Source organism: Leucoraja erinacea, chromosome 2, assembly GCF_028641065.1.
Source record: "Leucoraja erinacea ecotype New England chromosome 2, Leri_hhj_1, whole genome shotgun sequence".
Classification (NCBI taxonomy): domain Eukaryota; kingdom Metazoa; phylum Chordata; class Chondrichthyes; order Rajiformes; family Rajidae; genus Leucoraja; species Leucoraja erinaceus.
Genome location: NC_073378.1, coordinates 120,382,213 through 120,395,296, shown reverse-complemented (window position 1 = coordinate 120,395,296; position 13,084 = coordinate 120,382,213). Strand labels below are relative to the sequence as shown.

Genomic DNA, 13,084 nt, shown 5'->3' with positions numbered 1-13,084 from the left:
ACAAGTCCGTGGAAGTGCAAGAGGTGGTCCATAGTATGCCGTTGCCAAAGTAGGAATAGGGGTGTGTAGATCGGTTTGCGAACCTGAAAGTGTGGGAAGGTAACTGTTCCTGAACCTGGTGATATTGAACTTCAAGCTTCTGTACCTCCTGCCTGATATGAGCAGTAAGAAAAGGACATGATCCAGATGGTGGAGATGCTTGATGATGGATGCAATCTTCTTGAGCCAGTGCTTTTGTTGGAAGGGAAGGCTGTGCACATGATGGACCAAGTTGAGTCCACCACTCTCTGAGGCCTCTTGTTTTGCTATATTAGAATTGCCATACCAGGTTATGATGCAATAGCCAGAATACTTTCTGCAGAGCTTCTATCGAAGTTTGTTAGGGTATTTGGTGACATGCTGAATCTTATTAAACTTCTAAGAAAGTAAAGGCACTGGTTCAACATCTTTATGATTGTATCGATGTGCTGAGCCCAGGGCAGGTCAGTAGAAATGTTAAGCCAGGAATTTAAATCTATTAACTCTTTCCACCGCTGACAAACCAGTAAAAACTGGCATGTGGTTTCCCGACTTTCCCGTTCTGAAGTCAACAATGAATTATTTGGTTTTCTTAACACTGAGCAAGTGTTTGTTGCTCCACCACCACCTCTCTATTATCTCTCCCCTGTATGTTGACTCGCACCACCCATGATTCAGCCAACACTAGTGGTGTTGTCAGCAAATTTATAGATGCCACTGGAGCTGTGCTGAGCCACACAGTCATAGGTGTAACAAAAATTGAGCAGGGGGTTACACACGCAGCCTTGAGGTACATCTGCATTGATATCAGTGAGGAGGTATGTTAATTAAGTGGTAGGCCAATAGTTCAATGGCTGAACCCTATGTAATTGATTCTACCAACCTTACTGCTGAGAAATGCTTTTAAAAAAAAGTTTTCCAGTTTTGGCTAATTATTCACATACAAGGAATTTGCCTTGGTGCTCCGCCCACAAGTAACAACATGACATACAGTGCCAGTCGCGAATGACTCAGAAAACACTAAACATTAATAATAATAAAACATTAATGATAAAACACTATTGATCAAACCTATGAACCAACAAAATACCAGTTCAAGCAATGTCTGGCATTTATTCCTGAATCAGAAATTTAAGTGGGAATGCCCCACAACAGAGACAAAAATATTTATTTGCTAGTAAACCCAATGTCTGCCAATTTTCTGATGTAACTCCATAGATTGATCAGAGAACTGAGAGATTTCCTGCACAGATCTTTACATTATCATTGTTATCACAAAGGATAAATACAAGAAAACAACAATTAGATGCTTCATATAGTGAACTGACTTTTATTTACGAATAGAATCCTTACATTACTGGGACCATGTAACCAACAATAATGAGATATCTCAACATGCACAACATTCACTTAACTTGGAAGTACTTAGGAGTCCTGACCAGCCTCACAGATGAATACACTTATTACTGATAGGTGTAGAACGTACAACAGTGGAGCATTGGAACAGGTCCTTCAAACCACCATGATGCCAATTACAATTAATCCCATCCACCTGTACATAGTCTGTAGCTCTCTATTTTTGGCCTGTTCATGTGTCTATTAAATGCCTCTTAAATGTTGCTATTGTATGTTACAAGCAATTCCCTGACAAGAGATATAAATATTCATATACATATGAATTTTCTATTCAATATTGATATTATATATGTATAGGGATAAATATTCTTTACATCCTATTGTGTAGGACAACTTACACTGATTATAACACATGATTGATTGAGTACCTACTCCAGTTACTTAATACTTCTCTGATAAGTTCCACTATTTCTTGAGAATACTCCATTATTTAATTATATTCTAATTCCAATTAACACTGGTGGAATAGTTAAAATAAAACATAAAACAACACAGCACAGGAACAGGCTTTATCGACCCACAATGTCCATGCCGAGAATGATGCCAAGTTACACTAATCTCCTCTGCCTCGACATGATCCATATCCTTACATTCGCTGTACATCGATGTATCTATCTGAAAGCCCCTTAAATGATACAATCATATCTACCTTCACCCTGGCAGTGGTTTCCAGGCACCCACCATTCTCCATCTAAAAATGTGCCCCACCTTTAAACTTTGCCCCATTTATCTTAAATCTATGCCCTCTAGTCTTTGACATTTCCACCCTGGGGGAATGGTTTGACTATTTACCATACCAATCTCTCTCATAATTGTATATACTTCTATCAGGTCTCCCCTCTACCTCCAGCGTAGCAGAGAAAAGGACCCAAGTTTGTCCTACCTCTCCTTGTAGCTAATGACTTCTAACCCAAGCAGCATACTGGAAAACCTCTTCTGCTCTGTCTCCAAAGTCTTCACATCTTTCCTCTACTGGGGCAACCAGAACTGCACACAATATTCTAAATGCGGTCTAACCAAAGTTTTATAGAGCTGCAACATGACTTCCTGATTCTTATACTCAATGTCCCAACAGCTGAAGACAAACATACCATACACCTTCTTCTTTCCCATTCCATTTACTTGAATTGAATGTCCTTTATTGTCATTCAGACCTTTCAGTCTGAACAAAATTTCGTGCCTGCAGTCATACATACAATAATAGACAACAGAACAGACAGTAAACACAAATTAACATCCACCACAGTGAGTCCACCAAGCACCTCCTCACTGTGATGGAGGCAAACATCTTAGGTCTGCAGTCTCTTCCCTCCTCTTCTCCCTCTGCGCTGAGGCGATACCCCACTGGGCGATGGTAAATCAGTCCCGCGGCTCCGCGAACGGGCCGGTTCAAACACCGCGGCCCGGGGTGGTCGAAGCTGCCGCCCTCCAGTCCAGCAGACGCAGCTGTTGACGACGTCGTCCACTGGCCCGCAGCCGAACCCCGGACTCAGGCCGCCGCCGCCAGAACGCCGTCTCAGCCACCAGAGCACCGTTCCAGCCCCGAGCCGGGTCGCCCTCACGTGAGCGTCTCAGCCCTGCGCCAGGCCGCCCTCACGGGAGCGCCGTTACCCTCGAGCTGGGCCGCCCCGACGGGAGCACCGTTCCACCCTCGGGCTGGGCCGCCCCAACGGGAGCGCCGTTCCACCCTCGAGCTGGGCCGCCCACATGGGAGCGCTGTTCCACCCTCGGGCTGGGCCGCCCCAACGGGAGCGCCGTTCCAGCGCCGTTCCACCCTCGAGCTGGGCCGCCCACACGGGAGCGCCGTTACCCTCGGGCTGGGCCGCCCACACGGGAGCGTCTCAGCCCCTCGCCAGGCCGCCCTCAGGGGAGCGTCACAGCCCCTCACGGGAGCGCCGTTCCAGCCCCGAGCTGGGCCGCCCACACGGGAGCGAGCACAGGGCGAGTCCTGACAGGCTGCCTCCGGAGCCTCGAGGTCACCAGCTCTGCCATTAGGCCTCAGCGCAGACGGAGGCAGAGAAGGGGGATACGACAAAAAAGTCGCATTCCCCCGAAGGGAGAGACAGCAACCCCCGTTTCAACCCCCCACCCCCCCCCCACACATAAACACAACCTAAAAAAACAAAAACTTAGCTAGACAAAACGAAAAAAACAACACAAAAAAGTAAAAACAAACGGACTGCAGGCGAGCCGCAGCCGTTCACCAGCACCACCACTTCCGGAGAAACTTGTGTTGCTACTTTCAGCAAGCTATGGACTACGGATCCCTCCGTACTTCAATGCTATAAACTATGGACTACGGAACTACGGATCCCTCCGCACTTCAATGCTATAAACGGTCTTCCCATTAACTGTTTACTTTCCCCATATATTGGACCCATATGAGGAGATTAGTTTAACTTGACATCGTCCTTCAAAGACATAATGGGCTAAGGGGGCTCTTCCTGAGCTGTACTATGCTATGTTAGCTAAACCATTGTAATAATGAAAGCCAAGCACTAAAATAGGAATTTCTTATTTCCTCGCTGTTTAGCACAGATTTCAACCCTTTGCCACACAAAAATCAGAGAAAAGCATCAGCAGCATAGTAGTGAACCACACCATGCCTATCACAAAGCAAACAAAAGCTGCAGGGCAGAGAGAGACAGTTCCCACACTCACTCAAGCAATATGCAAGTCCTGAACAAAAAGGTGCATACCATGAGAAAGGTCAAAAAGGCCAGGTGACCCATTCAGACCCACCCTAAGATCCTGGCAGTAAGTAGATACCATGTCTTTCCTATTACGGTGAGAATCCTTGCAGAATGAAGCAATGCAGGAAGAAATCTTTCATCCTCACAAAATTTGTTGGTGTGACCTGGAACACCACTACCGACACTCACAGAAATGAATTTTCACAGATGTCATGTATATAGGCAAAGAAGTTGCAATAGTAGCATTCCTCTTAAAGGGCCTGTCCCCACTTAGCGATATTTTTCAGCGACTGCCGGCATCATTGACTGACGTATCAGGTCACCCAAAGATTTGCGGCGTGATGAACTTTGTCGCACAATGTTTTTTCAAGTGTCGCAACATTCTTTTTGTCGCCATTGGATTTTGAAATGCTCAAAATCTTTTGGCGACACTGATATGACGCCGGCAGTCGCCGAAAAAAAAATCTCCAAGTGGGACAGGCCCTTAAGTAACTGGAGCAGTAATTAATTTAATCATGTGTTATGATCAGTGCAGATTGACCTGTAGAGTAGGATATGAAGAATATTTATGCTTATGGATGAGATGACAATACTTCCTTCAGCCACTCAGCAAGGAGATGAAATGGTGGACACTGCTGTTTATTTGTAGGATTTTAATCTACATTTAGACTGAACAAGTCACACAAAAGTCATATAGGTAGAGGATGAATTCACCGAGTAGGAATTGGTTTCCAAATCAATACAATGAGGATAGAACTGGGGGAAAAGTCATTCTAATCTAGTACTATGCGATGAGAAACGGTTAATTAATAATCTTGTCATATAGGGTCTTCAGGGAAGTGTGACCACAATATGAGAGAATTTTACATTGAGTTTTAAAATGATGTTGTTCCATCCAAAACAATGGTCTTAGATCGAGACAAAGTAAATGACAATGGAGTGAGGGGTAAAATGATTATGACTGATTGGCAAGCTATATTAAAAGATATGATGATGTACAGACTCACAATTAAAAAAGATACACGTTACTAAAAATATATTTTTAAGGTATGAAACCCAGCAGTAAAAGGACTCTGTCCATGGCTGGCAGAAGACATTTAAAAAAATAGTATTTGGTTAAAAGATTTAAAAAATCCAAGTAACATGAAAAAAACACTGTTTTAGCGAGAAAGCACAGAAACAGGCCCTTCAACCCACCGAATCCTCACCATCACTAGTTCTATGAAATCACTTTTGCATCCTGCACATTATGGACAATTTATAAAAGCCAATTAACCTATATAGCTTTGGAATGTGGGAGGAAACCGGAGCACCCTGAGAAAACCCACGCGATCACGGGGAGAAAGTACAAACTCCGCACTGACAGCACTCAGTCAGGATCAAACCTGGGTCTCTGTCGCTGTGAGGCAGCAGGTCTGTGCCACCCACAGGTTTGCACAAATGGAGAACTGAATGAAATTAGTGAAATTAGAGCAGTTAATGAGATTGAAAGTCGATGTACATCCTAGAGATGCTTGTAGAGATAGTGAACACTGGTTATCATCAAATGTGACACCACTATTTGAGAATGGAAATAGACAACAGGAACTACTGACACTGTTGATCTAACCATTAGATCTAAGGAGAATATTGAATTGATAGAAGGTGTAACACAACACCTAGAAAGGAAAAATACGCTGAGCCGAGTCTGCATGGATTCGTGAAACAGGAGTCATATTTGATTAATCTGTTGGCACTTTTTGAAGATGTGACATGAAATATATAAGGAGACATTAGAGTTTTTCATTTTTGAAAGCATTTGATAAGGTCCATAATGAAACTGATCCTGATATCTACCAAGCAGAAATCTTTGTAGTTAATTATTAGCTAATTAACTCTGTCAGATCTTCGCCCGGATCCAAATATAATAAACACATTTCAAGGACACTGAACATAAATGCTTTGTTTTATTTGTCTGCCATTCCTTTACATCCTGGCTACATGTGCCTTCTGACGTTTCTGACTCATAGTAACACGTGATACATTTTAATATGACGTCAGTTACTATGACATCCCTCCCAAACAAAAAGAATATCAGCATCATCACATTGTAAACTGAACATTCCAACACCATTTAGGATATGTCATTTGTTACATTGAAAACGCATAATTGTCACATGTTAATACATTTCATAGTCCTCGTATCTCTTGGGTGGACTTCCCTGACATTTTAGTCTGGCCACTGGCTCTGTTTGCTGGATTCTGATCTGTCATGTCTTGTTCTACCAGTCAATCATCTCGATTCTGGTTTTGCATAGTTTCCTCCTCAGATTTGTGCTTTCTTGGTGGTCTTGAGTCTGATCCCCCACAGTCTCAACTTCAGTTTGCAGTGTCCCTGGACTATCACAATGGTGATATTTTTCCACAAACGATGTGTTTCTATCATATTTGACTCCTTCTGGTGATTGGACCATCACTGTATTCCCTTGTCTGGACACCACTGTGTATGGTTGTGGAAAGAAGGGTGTATCCATTTTGCTTGGAATCTCTCTCCTCACTAGCACCTCATCTCCTGGCATCACATCTGATGGTTTGGAACCTCGACTCCTGGCTCCTTAGAGCTTTGATGCCCCTTTCTTTTCTGCATCATGATCTCTCACTTCTTGATCATTTACCATGTCATTACCCATGGTATCTTGGTCCGGATATTCCTTCCAAACAACAATTCTGCCGGACTCTTCCTTGTTGTGCTGTGTGGTGTACCTCTATATGCTACTGCATATGATAAGAACATCTCCTTCCAATCTTTGCCTTCTGCTTGGGCATTTCTCATCCTCTTCTCTAAAGATTGGTTCTAATGTTTCACTTCTCCATTAGCTTGGGGCCAACTTGGGTGTAACTTTGTGATGGTACATACATACCTGTGTTCTTCATGTAGTCAGCAAACTTTTGAGAAATGAACTGAGGCCCATTGTCTGAATATGTCACTGGTAGACAATGTCTTGCAAAGATTTCCATCAAAACGGCTAGTCTTTTCCGATGTTGTAGACCTCATTATCCCATCCTCATCACCAATGTCAGATCCTCGGCCAGATCCCAATATAATAAATACACTTCAAGGACATTGAACACAAACACTTTGTTTTATTCATCCGCCATTCCTTTACATCCTGGCAACTTGTGTCCTCTGACCTTTCTGTCAGAGTAACATGTGGTGCATTAAAATATGATGTCAGTTACCATGACAATCTCCACCTATTTTCCACATTCATTAAACCTTACATGAATCTTCACATTATTTGACCACGTCCAATAAAAAGTCAGATAAGCCAAAATCCTCAGCAGTTAGTCATCCTTTTCACACTTTACACTGACTCCAAATCTCTCCTTGGTCACCTTCGGAGTCTCGCCAAAAGTAGGGAAGTTACAAGATTTTGTTCAGACCTGAGTAGAACCTCCAACTGCAACATTTGTCATCACCAATACCATTTACTTTTCCTTCATTCATCCTGTGATGAATTTCTGGAAAACTCTGCCCTTATGCGTCTTGGGGGCCAGATCATTAGATGTATTTAAGATGGAGATAGATAAATATTCTACAGATCAAGAACTTTAGGATGATGTGGGTACTAGCACAGAAGAGGAAATTAGTCTAGTATCGATCAGGCACAATCATATTCAATTGCAGGGCAGGCTTGATGGGCTGAGTGGACTACTTCTGCTCCTATTTTCTTGTGTTTTTGTGAAATCTTTAATTATCCCTTTGCCTTTACATTCCTTTTCTAGTAAAACATCTAAATAAATCTCAAACAACCTCAATTTGCTTACATCTTCTGTCCCATTCACCCAACAATTCTCCTATCTTCACTGGGATTAATTATCTTTCAAATTCCCAATACATACATTTAAAATCCTCATCTTGATCTCCCTCCAGTTTCACATCCTAGCCTATTCTACCAAACTTTAAATGCTTTCTCAAAAGCCCTCATTCAAACTAACCTTTAATTATCTCCGTAATTTATGCAAAATGATTTGGTTCGGCACTTTTAATCCTTCCATCTAATTATTCTCTACCCTCAATCAATGTTTTCGAAATTAAAGCTGTATTGAAATTATTTAATTGAAATTCCGAGTGTATGTTAAAAAGAGCAAACAGATCACTTGACTGAGAACAACAAAATGCCTTGTGACACAGAAACTGTGGAACTGCATAAATAAAACTTTTTGTGGTAATGCTAAGAACGGCACATTTCTCAATAACAGCTCATTCTGAGGATGGGAAAGTCAAGGCTCACTCAGGTACTTTAAATAGCATTTATATAGGAAATATGTTTTAATAAATAATCATAATGTTATGTTAACCACCTGAATAGTTTTATTCCATTTCTTAAACTGGCAATCAACCAAAGTTAGGGAACAATGAATATAATGTAACTTCTACCAAATATATTAATAATTAATGTAAATCACAAGCATACTCACAGATATTCTACACTTGGATAAACAAGCCAGCTGTCTTTCCACACAAATGAAATGTTGTTATCACGAAAATCCCTAAAGTGAAAATAAACATTGTAAAACATTATAGCTCCTACGGAATATCATCAGTGGATAAAATTGTTGAAAAGCATACAGTAATTACATTTCTCTCACATCAGTGCTCACAATGATCCAATGAGATTACATAGAATATAGAACAGTAAAACACAGGAGGAACAGACCCTTCAGCCGATGACATGTGCCAAAAATTAATCCCATCTGCCTGCATGTGATCCACATCCCTCCTTTACCCTGCCTCTTCATGTACAATTATTTCTTGAAGGTCACTATCATTCTGCTTTCATCACTCCTCAGCAATGCATTCCAGGCACCTACCACTCCTCCCTGTAACAACTCTTTTGAACTTTCCTTTCTCAGTGTAAAATGTCCTCTACATTTTGACATATTCATCCTAGGGAATAAACTATCAAAGATCTAACTTATCTATGCCTTTCATAATTTTGGTCTAGTCTCTATCTGGGTCTCTCCTCAGCCTCCGACACTCCAGAGAAAAAATCTGAGTTTGTTCAACCACGCCTTATAGCTAATACTCTTTAATCCAGGAAACATCCTGGACAACCGCTTCTGTTTTCCTTCAAATCCTCCACATCCTTTGAGTGATCCGGTGATTCAAATATGGCCTAACCCAAGTTTTAGACAGCTGTAACAGACTTTTTATTTAACACCACGACTGATGAAGCCAAGTACACCGTATGCTTTCTTATCACCATATCTACTTGTGTAGCCACTTTCAGGGACTATACACAATTTCACTAATTATATAGGAAAAATGTTCCCGATGTCGGGGGAGTCCAGAGCCAGGGGCCACAGTTTAAGAATAAGGAGTAAGCCATTTAGAACGGAGCCGAAGAAACACTTGTTCTCACAGAGAGTTGTGAGTCTGTGGAATTCTCTGCCTCAGAGGGCGGTGGAGGCCGGTTCTCTGGATACTTTCAAGAGAGAGCTAGATAGGGCTCTTAAAGATGGCGGAGTCGGGGGATGTGCGGAGAAGGCAGGAACGGGGTACTGATTGGGGTTGATTAGCCATGATCACATTGAATGGCTGTGCTGACTCGAAGGTCCGAATGGCCTACTCCTGCACCTATTGTCTATTGTCTAAAAGACATGACCTGCCCATCACAATGTCATGCTGACCATCCCTAATAAGCCAAAGGTAGACAAAAATGCTGGAGGAACTCACCGGGTGAGGCAGCATCTATGGAGATAAGGAATTGGTGATGTTTCAGCACTCAAATTCACCTGGACCATTTCCCCATCTCCCTACCATTTCCCCATCTCCCTACCATTTCTGCATCTCACCATCTCCATCGCAGGCAACAGACTACTGACCAACATCTACTACAAATCCTCTGACTCCTAGCTATCTGGACTACACTTCTTCCCACCTTGCTTCCTGTAAGGACTCTAACCCCTACTCCCAATTCCTCCGTCTAGGCCACACCTGCACCCAGGGTGAGGTGTTCCACACCAGAGCATCGGAGATGTCCTCATTCTTTAGGGAACAGGGGTTCCCCCCTCTATTATAAATGAAGCTCTCACCAGGCTCTTCTCTATATCCCGCAGCTCCGCTCTTACTCCCCATCCCCCTACTCGTAACAAGGACAAAGTCCCCCCCTTGTCTTCACCTTCCACCCCATCAGCCGTCGCACACAACATATAATCCTCAGAGATTATCGCCACATCCAACGGGATCCTATCACTGGCCACATCTTCCCATCTCCTCCACTTTCTGTTTTCCGCAGAGACCGTTGTCGCTTTACCTTCCCCCTCGACTCCATCCAAGGACCCAAGCAGTCTTTCCAGGCAGAGGTTCACCTGCACCTCCTCCAACCTCATCTACTGTTCCGGGTGTCAACTTCTCTACATCGGGAAGACCAAGCGCAGGCTCGGCGATCGCTTCGCCCAACACCTCCGCTCAACCTGATCACCCGGTGTCTCGGCACTACAACTCCCCCTCCTATTCTGAATCTGACCTTTTTGTCCTGGGCATCCTCCATTGCCAATGGGAGGCCCAGCGCAAATTGGACGAACAGCACCTCATATTTCACTTAGGCTCACTGGCTTATAATTAGCCAGATTATCCCTATTGGCCTTCTTAAACAAAGGTCCTCGGGGACGTTACCTGAGAGCCTCAGGGCATGGGCCCAACACCTTTTTCTGCTATATATCATCATGCCATGTTCTTATATAATGTGTCCTATTAGCCTTGCAAGCAAGCCACACATGCACAAGTAGTGATGTTACTCTAACTTTGCGAACCATGGCAATGTTTGTTCATAAACTGTTTCAATATTAAGCATCATTGTCAACTCAATCCTCTATGTACACACATCCACATACATACATTTTCTGCAAGGATACTTGGATAATCATGAAGACTCATAATTCAAGCATAATTAATTTATCCTCCGCCCTTTCTCACCAAAGTGCAACATTCTAACAAACTCTATTCTAACAAATTGCAGTGTTCCTTCCATAACCACAAATGAAAAGATCTAATTTAAGTTTTTTCTAGGTTTGCTTGGTTCATTGTAGCACTATTTGGCTATCTTATCTACCACGCCACCAGAACAAGATATATATTTCAAAAATAAAACAAATTTGTTTAATGCAGCAAAAGGATGATGTTTGATGGCTATAATATCCCAAGGCTGAAGGCCTACATGGTATGATGGTACAGTATGCTTTGACTGGATAGCACACAATGTTTTTCAATGTATCTTGGTACACATGACAATAATAAACCAATACTTGCCCTGCCCCAGACACATCACAAAATTAAATTGCTTGACCTTCACTGTGAGCATTAAAACTATTTCCCAGGGACTGGTGATGTTTCCTGCATAAAAAGAAGCTCCCTGATTTGTACATCCATTTGCTTATTATTCATGTAATTTATATAAAAGACAACACAACGATCTTAGTTTGGAATGTCAGATTTTCCCCTCCACTCTTACCTAAAAACCATTCCAGCTTTAATCACACTTGAAATGGGTGATATCGGACTGACATTAGTCTTATTTCCTTTACCAAAAGTTGTGGCTTAACTTGAAATAATGTTCATGATTAACTTTTTCTCCTGTTAACTACATATTTTTCATGATTAACACTGTCTATTATTGGTCTTTTAGTTTTCATTGCATGTCAATAAATAAATTTGTATCAGCACACACTGAATAAACTTCATCCATTGAAGATACATATTATTTTCAGGTTATTAGAGTCAAGAACTATGGGATATTATAATCCAGGATGTTTAGTCCAACCATCTGTGTTGTCACTGCTTCCAAAGTTGGTCAAAATGTTTGTTTTTTCCCTTGCTCTCTTCCTTACTACATATCTTCCTCTGCTTAAAATATTTATTCAATTCACTCATAAGGTATATTAATCTCAAACACTACCAGTAGCAAGTGCACACTTTAATTCCTTATGTTTTCTCAAACAATTATCACTTTTATCTATTTCCAAAAGCATCTGGTACCAAGCCATTTATTCAATTAACCTGTGAATTTCTCCCAACATGATTCATATTATTACTCATGGTTTCCCATTATTATTACTCATTGTTCCTCATTATATACAATAATAAACACAGAAAATGCTGGGAATACTCAGATCAGCCAGCATCTCTAGAAAAAGAAGCAGAATTATAATTTTGAATTAATTATCCTTTATCAGAGCTGAAATACAGAAAAAAAACCCAGCTATTTTAAATTGCAGAGAGAAATGAGTAAGGAGAACAAATAAAGGATGATAGAGGAGACACAAATATTGTGCAGGTTGTAAAATATTTTTGTGGCAGTTAGGAAGATGCGGGGCAATAGGTAGCGATGTCTACATGGAGTTCAACAAGGCCTTTGATAAGATTCCATATGGTAAGGCTGCTCTGGAAGGTTAGATTGCATGGGATCAAGAGAGAACTAGCTCAATGGATACAGAATTGACTTAATGCAAGGAAACAGAGGTTGTTTTTCAGTCTGGCGGCCTGTGACTAGTGGTGTGCCTCATGAAACAGTGCTGGGCACATTGCTATTTGTCATGTATAACAACAATTTAGATGAGAATGTTTAAGGCATGATTAGTAAGTTTGCAGAAATCACTAAAATAGGTGTGGAAAAAAATGGTTATCAAGAATTACAATGATATCTTGATCAGCTTGGCAAATGGGCTGAGAAATGGTCAATTGAATATAATTCAGATAAATATGTGATGTTGCTTTTGGGGGAGTCAAATCAGAATAGAAACTTCATAGTATGGCCCAGGGGAGTATTGTGGAGCAAAAGAATCTAGGACCACAAGTATGTAGTTTCCAGAAAGCAGAGTCGCAGGTAGATAGAGTGAAGAAGGCTTTTGACATGCTGACCTTCATCAGTCAGGGAATTGAATACAGATGTTGGGACGTTGTGTTACAGTACCCT

At 41.7% G+C, this 13,084-nt stretch overlaps 1 protein-coding gene across 1 annotated transcript in view; it reads right to left on the bottom strand.

The window, feature by feature from the left end:
- The window catches only part of LOC129714939 (leucine-rich repeat-containing protein 70-like), a 110,453-nt gene that overhangs the window by 91,064 nt on the left and 6,305 nt on the right, over positions 1 to 13,084 (bottom strand). Inside the window, exon 2 of the mRNA XM_055664746.1 lies at positions 8,589 to 8,660. Coding sequence (XP_055520721.1) covers positions 8,589 to 8,660 — 72 coding nt within the window. The remainder of the gene's footprint in view (positions 1 to 8,588; positions 8,661 to 13,084) is intronic.